At 31.3% G+C, this 13,166-nt stretch overlaps 1 protein-coding gene across 1 annotated transcript; it reads left to right on the forward strand.

Annotated features, from left to right (window-relative positions):
• The first annotated feature begins 8,342 nt into the window (after positions 1-8,342).
• Positions 8,343-10,079, forward strand: LOC110621797 (transcription factor MYB16). Its single transcript, XM_021766101.2, has 3 exons — positions 8,343-8,528; positions 8,668-8,797; positions 9,043-10,079. Exons 1-3 carry the CDS (start codon positions 8,396-8,398, stop codon positions 9,929-9,931), a joined length of 1,152 nt encoding a protein of 383 aa, XP_021621793.1. The 5' UTR covers positions 8,343-8,395; the 3' UTR covers positions 9,932-10,079.
• The last annotated feature ends 3,087 nt before the right edge of the window (positions 10,080-13,166 follow it).

Consider the following 13,166-nt stretch of genomic DNA (forward strand, 5'->3'; position numbering starts at 1 on the left):
AATTTTGATAGAACACAAATTTAGCATTTTTTTATCACTAATTTAGGTGATTTTCTATTAATTTTATACTTTTTGTCATATTTTTCAAAAAAATAAAGTATAGAAAAAATAAGTCAAAATCAATAAAAAAAACAGTGGCCGAATAGACTTACAATAAATTTACTCAAGTTTGTAAACAAACCTTCAAATAACATCATAAACACACCTGACGAGGATAAAGAAATAAAATTAGATTTTTTCATTAAAAAACGCGTGACTTCACACGTTTCAATTCAAATTTCACGGCATGACATTTTTCAAAGATAATAAAATCTCCACCCCTCTTAAAAAACAAATCAAGAGAATTAAATCATTAAAAATATTCAAATCAAACTCTTTTAAAAAGAAATTTCAAGAGGATTGCTCAAGAGTTGCAATTTAAACATCTTTTTAACAACAACAGCCAACATCCTCTTCTGGCCAAATTTCTCTCTTCTTTTCGTGTTTTCTTACAGTCACGTGTCACTAATATCTTTAGTTCTAATTGATGATAGGTTGAAATTTCAATTTTTTCATAAATTGTGAGATCTAAATATTATTGTTTATCTTTTATTTTTTCAATATTTATGCAATTTCAATTGTTATTATTATTATTATTATTATTGCTTTGTTAATTTACCAATAAGACCCGTTGTTCATATCTTCAAGGCGATATATTGTTAGTTTGATTAGTGTAACCAATTAATAAATTGTATAATCTAATTTAAACTCACCACGCTGTTTGATTTGTTTGTTAGAATTGTCTCTCTCTAATTCTTAAGGCAGTTGATAAATTAAATCCAATAGAAATTTTTTAGGTTGTGAGATCTTTACATTATTGTTTATCTTTTGTCTTTCAATATTTATGTAATTTTAGTTATTATTATTGCTTATCCTATTGTTCATATTTTCAAGGTGATATATTGTTAGTTTGATTAGTGTAACCAACTAAAAAATTATATTGACATGGAGCAACAAGGCTTGGACTTTACGGCAGACTTGGACCGACCCTAATTTTTACTGCTGACGTCCTATGGAGACCCATGGTATCTTTTCGGAAAGAGAATTTTGAGACGCACGACTTTCAAAAGTGTGACAAGGCTATAGGCCTGTCACAAAGTTCGATATGGAAATTTCATTATTTAGGAGGTCAATTTTGTATTTTAATTATTTTTTGGATATTTTATATATTTTCATAATTTTGCATATTAGGGTTTTGTTTCTATTATAAATAGCCTCTCCCTTGACTATTAGAAACTCACTTTTCAATTTTTGAAGAATTTCAATAAAACTGTTGGTCTTTCAGTCTATCTTTTCTCTTATATCGTCTTAGCCAAATAATATTGGTTAAAACTCTTGACATAATCTAATTAGTCCTTTATCATATATGATCTAGTTTAAACTCAACACACGGTTTGGTTTGTTGGTTATAATTGTGTCTCTCTAATTCTTAAGGCAGTTGATAAATTAAATCCAATAGACATTTTTTGGGTTGTTTGTTAACTGAGTTAATTAATGAATATTTCCTAATTAATTTACACCTAATGAGAGATTAGTTAAGACGGTTGATAAATTTACACCACGCAGTTTGATTTTTTGGTTAAAATTGTCTCTTTAATTCTTAAAACGACTGATAAATTAAATCCAATAGACGTTTTTTGAGTTGTTTGTTGACCGAGTTAATTAGCGAACATTTTCTAATTAATTTACATCTAAGGAGAGATTAGTTATGTGGAGCGTCTTTCATTATTAGAATTAATTTATTAGAATGAATAAAGATATTTTTATTTCTGTGATCAATCCCCACAACTAAAATAAATAATATTATTTAACTAGAACTTATTTGCATTGGTTTTCTCTCAAGTTTTTTATTTGATTTTCTCTTGATATTTGTTTTCTTTGATTGTCTTAATTTTTATTATGGTTTCACTCTTCATCAAACCCCCCTTTTTACTTACTTGTTTATTTTTCTCAGTTATTAATTGGTGATTTTTAGTGTCAATTTTTTATGAATTCGATCCTATTCGCTCTTTATACAATTTATATTTGTTGGATTTGGATATGTTATTTTTTGTGGTTTCGATACCTGATGGACGTTGAATTTGTCAATTAAAACTGATTTTCTTTTTGTTGAATTAAAAGCTTTTTGCAGATAGAGTAAATGAGTGTTGATCCTACAAAAATTTTAACTTTGTTTAAATTAAATGAGAAGTAGAATAAGAAGAACAATTTAGAACAAAAAGAGAGAAGAAGAAAATTGCTTTTGGAGAAATAGATTTAAGAAAAAAACTATAGAAGAACAAAAATGGTTGGATAATGAAATAAATAATCAGATTAAACACTCAGCTGAAGGTAATCAAGATTGAGAGGTTTGCAGTTGATCATTGATTAAGAAGATAATTCATTTAATTATCCATTGTTTGGTTATAGTGTTCAAACAAGTGAATCCCATCAATTCTTCCTTATGATTAAATTAATCCACATAGTGCTTAAATTAATTCCTAATTAATTAATAACCTCATCAAGCGTGTAGATTTAATTAATTAACTATTTTAAGATAAGAAGAGAAGAATCCAAATTTGATCAATAATTACAAGCAAAATTAGTTAAACTAAGTCAATTAATTACTTAACATAAACGAATATGCTAATTGCTACTTATATTTAATTAAACAATTATGTATTTACTTGGGTTAATTAGTAATAAGTTGTCTTCCTAGGAGATTCAATAGGCCTCTTGAATTCGTAAGAGGACAATAATGGAGGTGGTATTCCATGAAAATAGAAATGAAATAAGATGAACAAAAATTAAAAACAAAATCTCACAACTTTAAATAAATCTCAATTTGATTAACTTTCAACTGAATAAGAGAGTTTAACCTCTAAGGGTCATAACAAAAAAATTGCAGAAAATAAAAGAAGAAGGGGAAGAAGAATTCGACCAAAGAGGAATCGAAAAGAGAGAGTGTGAAGAAGAGAAGAGATGTGGGATGCTCTTCTAGGGCAGCCTTTTATGTAGACTTTTTTCCAAACAAAAAAATAATTATTCATAATTAAAAAGAAAAAGTAAAATAAATCTACTATTCCTATGATGACTCTTATTATAATCCTGATCTGATTGTATTTGTATCTATCTGAAACAATTTTAAACTCTGTAGAAATCCTGAAATCTATCCATCGGGCTTAGGTTACAGCTTTAGGCAAGACTGTACCTTTCAGTCAGAAAAAACTCTAAAACAGCCTCTTTTGGTCCCTTTTCTTATTTTCAGTTCAATGCCTGTCTAAAATCAAATTCTAAGTAAAAATTAATTGTTTATATTAAAATTATAGCAAAACTATGAAATTAAATATGGAAAAAATAGTGAGTTTTGCAGCTCATCAGATTCCCCCGCACTTGCACTGTTGCTTATTCTCAAGCATAGAATTTCAAACCCTTAAAAATAATAAAAATGCAGCCCTGTCCTTAACCATTTGAAATTTAATTTGTTCAAAATAAAGAACCAAATTATCATGTAATAAGATAATAGCAGAAATAACTTAATTTCACCAAAGTTCATTTTAACAAGTCTCATCTTTAAAACGTGTTTTTCAAAATATAAAACTGGTCATCAGTTCAATTTTAAATACACAAAATATAATAATACCATTAATATTAAACTACTCTTTTGAAAGAATAGACTCTTTAGAAATTTTTTACTAGACCAACAAAATTTAAAGATTTTGGAGAGTTTTATTGCACTTCCTACTATATCTTGCCCGAAACCGATGAAATGAACGTGAAACAAATGGTTACTGAGCTAGTTCCACTCATAGTCACCTAACTAAAGGCATGGGGTGAGTTTTTTAAACGGTCCAAAAGGAGTGATACTCTCCCAAACATCGATTTTTCCATACAGAATCACTTTAAGGGGACACCAAGTACTGCACTACTTGGGCTGTCGGGTTGATAATCAAATAACCAAGTAACTAGAAGAGTGGGTCATAGGAGTACATTAATTTCTGATTTTTTGCTTTTGCTATTTTTTCCTTTTTTCCATTTTCTTTATGACATCCCTTAATTTTAATATAAATATATGGTCTAGACAATGTCTTTAAAACCATTCTTAACAAAGGGTAGCAATTCATTTAAAAGATCATGTAATCATTACCCAACTATTAAAATAAGGACCATATATCATGAACTCTCAAAACAAGCCTTAAAAAAAAAAAAATTAACAAAATGAACAATGAAGAATTAACTCTATTTAGGCTAGCATACAAATGCCATAAAAACTTAAATTCTTTGATAAGGACATACTTCTCATGGCAAGTAAGGAACTATAATTTTTTTTAAATAAAATAATATAAAAAAAAAAGAAAAATCAAAATCAGCAAGTGCGTGTTGAGAAACTATTAAGAAACAAAAGAAATAGATCAAGTCATATAGGCTTGGGCAAGCCTCTAGCGACAAGCATAATTTTTTTTTTGTACAGAGCAGTAACAACAGAAGAATATGTACACAGTCAACACAATAAAAACACAATAAAAACTCTTCTATTCCGATCACTTCTCCCCCCTTCTCCCCCCTTCTCCCCCACTTACTCCTCATATTGACCTCAATATGAAAAAAATTCAAGTAACGGGGGGAAGTTCATCAGCAAATTAGCAAAAGTGAGTAAAGAGAACTTTCCTGAGGAGTGAGTTGCCTAAAACTTCAGGCTGGTGGAGACTGGAGTACGGACGACATCCAACTTAGCATTAATGTGGTGCATTTTCACCTCAATTCTGGCTAAGTGGGCTTGATCATCAGGTTCTGGAGGTGCTATTGAGGTTGCTGGAGCTAGTTGACTTGTCCTCTTTCGAAATAAGCGTGATCGTGATAGAAATATAGGATCTGGAGGACAAAACACAATTTCTTTCCTCTTATTGAGGCAAAGTAAGTCCATAGAGTTAAGTGCATATACATTAAGAGGAAGAATATGCTCAACAATATGCAAATCAGTGTGCTTTGTTGATCAAGCAAAAATTAGATGCATTTTTTCTATTATTATTGATGCTAAATTACATATTTTTCAGCTAATTTTGTGCTTTTGATAATATTTTGCAGAAAATGATGAAAAATAAAGATTTGGTGAAAAATGGCATAAAATGCATGAAAAGTTTATTTGACTGGAGCAATTTGGGCAAATCACCTTCAAGAATGACCAAGAAGGCTGCACAAGTAGATAAAAGTAAGAAGCTAAAACTCAAGATTTTGATGTATTAGAATCGATTTGTCCAAATCATTGGGCAAATCGACAAATCACACAGACTAGCAGAACTAGCTAGACCTTTGGCCAGCGATTTGTCCAAATCACTGGGCAAATCGATTATTGCAAAACAGAGAAGCACGACACAGACTCACGACAAGGGTAAGCGATTTGCCCAAATCACTGGACAAATTGATCATCGCAGACAGAAAAGTGCAGAATGGCGGGACATACCAAAATTTAAATTTCAAGAGTTTTAATCCATTTCAAACACTCCAAGACACATCTAAAACACATCAAACACTTTACAAAAAGAATTCCTTCACGCAAAGTCCATTTATGAAGAAACACAATCAAGGAGGGAATTAGAAACCAAATTGAAGAGGAATTCCATCACAAGGGGTTGTTCTAGGGTTTTTCATCTATAAAAGAGACAGCAAACCAGCAGCAAGAAAATCATCCGTCACCAGCATCGGAGCTGCCTTCTTTCTTTTCTTGTCTTTGTATCTTCTTTGCAAGTCATGAGTGGCTAAATAAGCAATTTCTAGTTGAAGTTGGAGAAATTTTAGTTTATTTATGAATTGGGATATGAAATTGTATTATCAATATTTTATTTTTCAGTATTTATGCAACTTCATTTTTCATGTCATTATTGTCTTGCTGTTAGGATCAATAGGGCTCATTGCTTTTAATTGCAAAGTAATATATTGTTAGTTTGAATATTTTAGGTCCGTAATTGCTTAAATTGTTTAAGCACAATTAACAATTAGTGTAACAACTAAGAGGTTACATGATCTAACTCACCACGTTGTTGGTTAGTTAGAATTAGGTCTATCTATTTCTTACAGCAGTTAACAGTTGAAAAGTAAAAATCTCGAAGGACGTTCCTTGGCGACTTGTTAACTAGTGATTGATTAGTGAACATTTCCTAATCAATCTAAACCTAAGGAGAGATTTGGTTGTGTGGAGCGTCTTCCACAATCTAAACTAATTTATTGAAATGAATAAAAGAATTTAAGTATCAATGATCAATTTTCAAACTGAAATGGATCCTATACTTCAACTAGAACTTTTCCTCATTGATTTATTCCTCTTTCAATTATTGCTTTCTTATATTGCTTTAGTTTTAACTTTAGTTCATCATCAAAACCCTTCGCTTGCTTTATTTTTATTGTTTATTTGCCCAAGTCAGTGTTTGGAAAATCATAGTGTCAATTCTCTGTGGATTCGAATCTATTACCACTATCTGCAGTTCTTAATTATTGATTATTAATAGGTTATTTTTTACAGTTTCGATAATCGCTATAAAAAATTGGCGCCATTGCTGAAGAATTGATTTAAACTAACGTATTTTCCTTTCATAACCAGGACTGGATGCAAAGAGAATCTATTGCACAACCGTAACTGATATACAAGCTACTGTACTAGAACCAGCCCCTAAAACTGCACCAAAACCAACCTAAGAACCAAAAATTTTTGCTAAAAAAATCTCAGAACCAGCCCCTAAAACAACAGCTGAACTAGCTACTATAAAGACAGTCACAGTAGCACCTGAAGAGGCAGAAAATGTAGCAGCTGCTGCTCTTGAACCAGCTACTGTCCTTACTGAATTTGAAGCTGAAAACGTTTAGGTAAGAGCTCCAATAGCATAAGAAAGAACTCTTCGCGAACTAGCAACACCCGTGGGTGATCAAGCACCATGGTGCATCACTTACCCACCTTTAACAGCCCATTTTGAGCTTAAAACCAGATTAATTCATCTCTTTCCAAGATTCAGAGGTCTGAAAAATGAGGATCCACACAAGCACCTCAAAGAATTTCACATAATGTGCTCAACAATGAGACCTCAAGTTATTTTCGAAAAACATGTTAAATTAAGAGATTTTCCCTTTTCTTTTGATGATTTTGTCAAAGATTGGTTGTTCTATTTGCCACCTGAATCCATTACCTCATGGGCTGGGATGGTGAGAGCCTTCTTGATCGAATATTTCCCACCCTCAAAAGCTATTGGCATAAGGAGAGAAATCAGTGGTATCAAGCAAAAGGATTAGGAAGACCTATATGAGTATTGGGAGAGATTCCAACGATTGTGTACAAGCTGCCTTCAACATGACATCTCTGATAAGTCCCTAATTGAATACTTTTATGGAGGTTTGTTACCTTTAGAAAGAAAGTTGATTAATGCGGCGTGTGGGGGATCGATTGAAGACAAGACACCTTAGGCCATAAGAGACCTAACACCTTAGACTATAAGAGACCGAATCTCCACTATGGCAGCAACCTCAAAGCAATATGAAGATCAAAGAGAATTTCCAAGGAGAGTAAATGAGATAAGTACATCTTTTTTAACTTCACAAAATTTTGATTTAATGCTTATATTTTTCAAATAAAATTTAAATTATTTTTTAGTATTTGATTCAAAACTATATATTATCAACAATGGTTTATTATTTTAATAAACTTAATATTCTTATTTTATATTAAAAATGAATATAATTAAAAATTAATAGAAATTTTTATTTTTTTAATGAAAATAACTATTATTTCTTAATTTGTATAAAAAAGTAAGTGAATAAAAATTTATAAGTCGGAAGGAGTAATTTATCATATTAACAAAATTACTTAGAAACAAGTTATCATGTCCCAAGGGGTTTTCTATATTACTTGAAATAAAATTCAGGGTTTCTTGTGTTATAAATTCAAGATGAGCTATCTTGCTGTTACGATCCTCTATAAGTTTGGGTACCATAATATAGTGTAATTTACCTCTTGATTTGGCAATTATTATTCTAGCTAACACAATTAAATTTATATTTGTTACTATCTCTAAAGAAAAGGTTTGCCATACGATTCAGCCCTGCATCGTTGAGATTCAGAAAGACAATTGAATGCTATACCTACGAAGTTACTGCCTTCTTATTAATTTCACAAGGAGTTATTTTTATAAAAAAAGAAAAAGAAAAAAGAAAAAAGCCTCTCCTAAGGGGCAAATTAGTCACAAAAATTTGTGGTACCATGTAAATAACTTCTATCCTCGTCTATAAATATTCCCATTCATCTTTCTTTTTAGATTGAGCTCTCTCCCGACTTCATCACTTCTTATTCATTACATTGTTGTCTCTCTATTAAACTTGTCTACAGCAGTTGAACATGGTTCGGTCTCCATGCTGTGAGAAAGGTGGGCTCAAGAAAGGACCATGGACTCCTGAGGAGGACCAGAAGCTCTTGGCTTACTTAAAAGAACATGGCCATGGAAGCTGGCAAGCCCTGCCCGCCAAAGCTGGTCAGTCATTATTTTTTATTTTTCTATATATCTTAATTTTATACGTTCTCAGCTGGGATTTATTATTATTATTATTATTTCCAATTTGGTAAACATTTTCAATTCATTTTTCATTGTCATGTATCACGTACGTATTTAGGGCTTCAAAGGTGTGGGAAGAGTTGTCGGCTTAGGTGGACTAACTATCTTAGACCAGACATCAAGAGGGGGAAGTTCAGTTTGCAGGAAGAAAATTGCATCATTCGACTTCATGCTTTAATTGGAAACAAGTGAGATGTGAAATATATATATAGTTTTTTCTTTTTTGGAAAATAAATATATATTTTTCTTGTAAATGTGAGATATGGACCATACTCGTTAATTCATAACAGTTTCGAAAATTATAATGAGAAATTACAACTCTTGTGTGAGCTAACAGAGTATTAGTCAGCTATGAGCCCATGGCTATAGCTTTTTTTTTTTTTTTTTTGGTGTATAAATGGGTATAGCTAATTAATCTTTTATTCCTTCTCAGGTGGTCAGCTATAGCAACTCACTTGCCCCAAAGAACCGATAATGAGATTAAGAACTACTGGAACACTCATCTCAAGAAAAGATTGGATAAAATGGGCATAGATCCGGGAACCCATAAACCAAAAGTCGATGCCTTTGGCTCCGGCAGCGGCGTCTTAAAGGATGCTGCCCATTTAAGCCACATGGCTCAGTGGGAGAGTGCTCGCCTAGAAGCTGAAGCAAGAATGGTCCGTGAGTCGAAACTAGCATCAAATCAATTGGGCTTCCCATCACCTCATCAGCTCTTTACCACCACCACAGCCGCCGCAGCAGCAGTTCCACCAGTTAGACCAAAGTGCCTTGACGTGCTCAAAGCATGGCAAGGAATTGTCTCCGGCAAGTTCTTTGTCTCCAGCGACAGCCTCGAGTCTCCGACGTCCACGTTAAATTTCTCAGCGGTGAACTCGGTGGTTGAATTTCACCAACAAAGTTCAGTAGCCATCCCTCCGCCTCAGTTTCCGGTTTGCAATATCACATGCAAAGGAGAAATGGGTGAAGATGTTTCGAACCAAATGGCTCCACAGGTGAAAGAAGCATTGGATGGATCGATTTCAGTGCATGGAATGAGTGCGTATACTACTGAAAATGCATGGGCTTTGGATTCTTTTGAGGCAGCAGCAAACGAGAATGCATCTATTGGGAATATCGCGGAGGGACTTTCTGCTATTGTACCATATAACTGTGGCGAGCAGAACGCGTCCATGCCCGGAGAAAAAACAGCTACAAGTGAAAGCTGCGGTGGCGGTGGCAATCTTGAAGACCTGCAGGGAGATTACTGGAATAGCTTATTACTCAATTTGGTGGATGACCCTCTGCTTCAAAGTGTTATGATTACCTATCAGGGAAAATAAAATAAAAAAGTAAAATAAAGTAAAATAAAGGAAAGGAGAATGGTGAATGTAGGAGTTGGTAGAGAAATGGATCATAATTGTAATTTTAATATGTATGAGAAAAAATTTAAGTGGATCATAAAATAAATGTAGGAGTTCTTCAATATTATTTTTGAATTCAAAATTTTCAATCTAGATATTTGATTTAAAATCAAATACCTTATTTAGAAGATTTAAACATAAGTATATGAACATGAATTTCAATAAAATCCCATAAATATATACAAAAACTAAAAAAGGATTTGAACAATAGAAATTACTTCGTTAAAAATTTATATTCAATCTTATAAATTTTTTTATTAAATATTCACATTTATCTAAATTAAGTTTTAAATTTTTTAATTAAAGAAGATATTTTTAGATTTTAGATCTCAAATTTATAATATTTAAATTTAGAGCATGCCATCATTTGAACTAGTTTCTAACATGTTATTATTGAAATTTTATATTATCAAAAAGACACCTTTAGATTACTGAAATTATTATATATAATAATTTTATAATTATAATTATTTAATATAGTGAATCTCATCTAGATTTTGCTATTATAATGATTAATATCTAATCATTATTTCTAGTCTGATTTCGAGTCTTTATATCTAAATAATTTTTTATTAAAAAAATTAATCATTATATATATAACAGTCAGCATGTTAAAATTTTTCTTAAATTATAGTCACGTGCATGTTTACAGCTAGATATGTAGGTTGTATTATATACAGATGAACTGTAAGGACCATTGAATAGAAGACATAAAACCTAATTTTCATCGACCACCACTTTCCCTGCAAGTTTTTAACTAAGAAGTCTACTTAGTCCACCGACATTTAATGAATGTACTAAGAATAATAAACAATACACCAAAATTACATTATTGGCATAAACATTGTGCTTCAAAGAATTCATTTGTTTCTAATATTTTCTTTTTGACAAATAATTATTTATCTCATTTGTTTTCTATCCCTAAATGTAATTAGTGATAAATGTAAAAGCAAACACTAAAAAAAAGCTTTTAGTAAAAATAAACACTAAAAAACTTCAAATTAGCAATTAAAATTTTTGTCGCTGAGATAAAATGATTGCTATGCGGTAATGACAAACATTTAGCGACCAAAAACAATGATTGGTGTTTAGCCAATTGCTATTTATTTAGTGACCAAACACCCAGTGGTCGCTAAAATAGCAACCAATTTTTAGTTGTTGTTTAAGCGCGAAAAGATTTGCCAATAGAATTTGATCACTAATTTAGTTGCAAAATAATCATAACGCTATAATCACTAACTGGTTGCAAATTGATATGTAAATTGATTGCTAATTGTTTATTATACGTAAATGGTAGTCATTTGGTCGTTGTGTAGTCACCAATCAATAGTTAAATTAAAGTTGATATTTATTATTTGACCCTTTTTTTTACCATTTGATCACCAATTGATCGCCGATCGGTCATTGATGAATCTGCTTTAAATAAGATTTGTCTCTTTTGTTTTTCGTATATTCATAACCATGTAGCAATAATAATATTAACTCATATATTTCAATCCAAAGTTCAGTCCAACTCACTAAGCATAAATACTAAAAATAGATAACACATCAAATATAGTCAAGAAATTTAAGAATTTAAAAAGTATTAAAAAATAAAATAGTATAATGACGAATTCATAACATGAAATATATCAAGTTAGTTAGAAATAGGTCTTATTCTATTTCATATGTGAAATTTTAGAGGACCTACAGGTTGGATAGACATCAGATGATGATGATGGAACTAATGAAGTAGTATGTTGTTTTGTCTTTGTTGCTCGCATTTCTTCATGCATTTCAGCTAGTATGCGATGTTGGTCCTCTCTTAGCCTTCGATGGCTGCATTTATATAGGTAAAAGTCCAAATAAGCAATATACAGTATCAACAAATGATTGCCATTTAAGTTGTCCCATGATTTAGCATTTTGTTCTACATTTTGGGAGATAATAAGAACAAGGAGAGCCAAACTACATTGCCTTTGTATAACAAACTAGATTACCTTCGTATAATCATCTATAACATGTTCATTGACTTGCTTTGAGTCATACCAAGCAAACCTTACCACTGCTGTACCAAATTTATCAATTAATATCCTTATCTAATAATCATAGGCAAATCATCATTGAAGATAATCAAGCATGCCATAGTATAGAAGTGGCATTATCAACTAATTCTATTCCAAAGAAAATATATAAATTGAGAAGTGGGCACATATAAAAGAAGGATGCTAAGAGCAATCATACCAATTTATATTAGTAAACGCAATTGATATAGAACTGATTAGACTCTATCAGGAGTTTTAACAATAACGTTTGACTAAGACGAAAAATGAGAGACTAGAAGTCGAAAAGTCTTATTAAAATTCTTGAAAGATTGAAAAGTCTCTCAAATAGTCAAGGAATGACTATTTATAATAGAAAAAAATCTAATATGTAAAATCATAAAAATATCTAAAAAAATAATTAAAATGCAAAATTAACCTCCCAAACGGTGGAATTTTCGCTTCGAACTTTGTGACCAGACCTTCGGTCCTCGTCACACAGTTGAAAGTCGTGCGTCTTGAAATTTCCTTTCTGAAAAACTATCGTGGGTCTCCATCGGATGTCGACAGCAAAAATTAAGTCCGATCCAAGTCTGCCGTAAAGTTCAAGACTAATTGCTCCATATCAACAACTCATGAACTTAGAGCAAAAAATCCCCATTTTGAATATAACAACTAAGAGAAGATGACCAACAATGGTTAAAAATGTCTGACCACAAACACTGAAAATAATCTTTAAGGATAATTAGTATTTTTATATTTCAACTTCATAAACCTAAAGAATGAAATAAATCAACTAAGTCCAGAATAAGGACTAAGTATTTAATTTTGTCAAAATGAAGGGACTTTAAAATTATTTATCCTAACATAAAAGCAAGAGATTTTGATAAAGAAATTTAGTACCAGCATTAGACTAAAAGCAAAGCACAAAGATGTTTGACTACACTTTCTTATTCAAACAAATTAAGCATATCCATCGTTCCATTGAGCATTTGCCTTACTGCATTAACAATATCCGTTGTAAACGTCAATAAAATCTCAAATTTAATTTGGCGTAAGCTATCTCCAGAAAGGTAACTAAGTAAATAATAGATAATCAAACAGTATTTTTCTCAATTCAAGTTGAACTAGAA

This window comes from Manihot esculenta, chromosome 8 (genome assembly GCF_001659605.2).
Source record: "Manihot esculenta cultivar AM560-2 chromosome 8, M.esculenta_v8, whole genome shotgun sequence".
Lineage (NCBI taxonomy): Eukaryota > Viridiplantae > Streptophyta > Magnoliopsida > Malpighiales > Euphorbiaceae > Manihot > Manihot esculenta.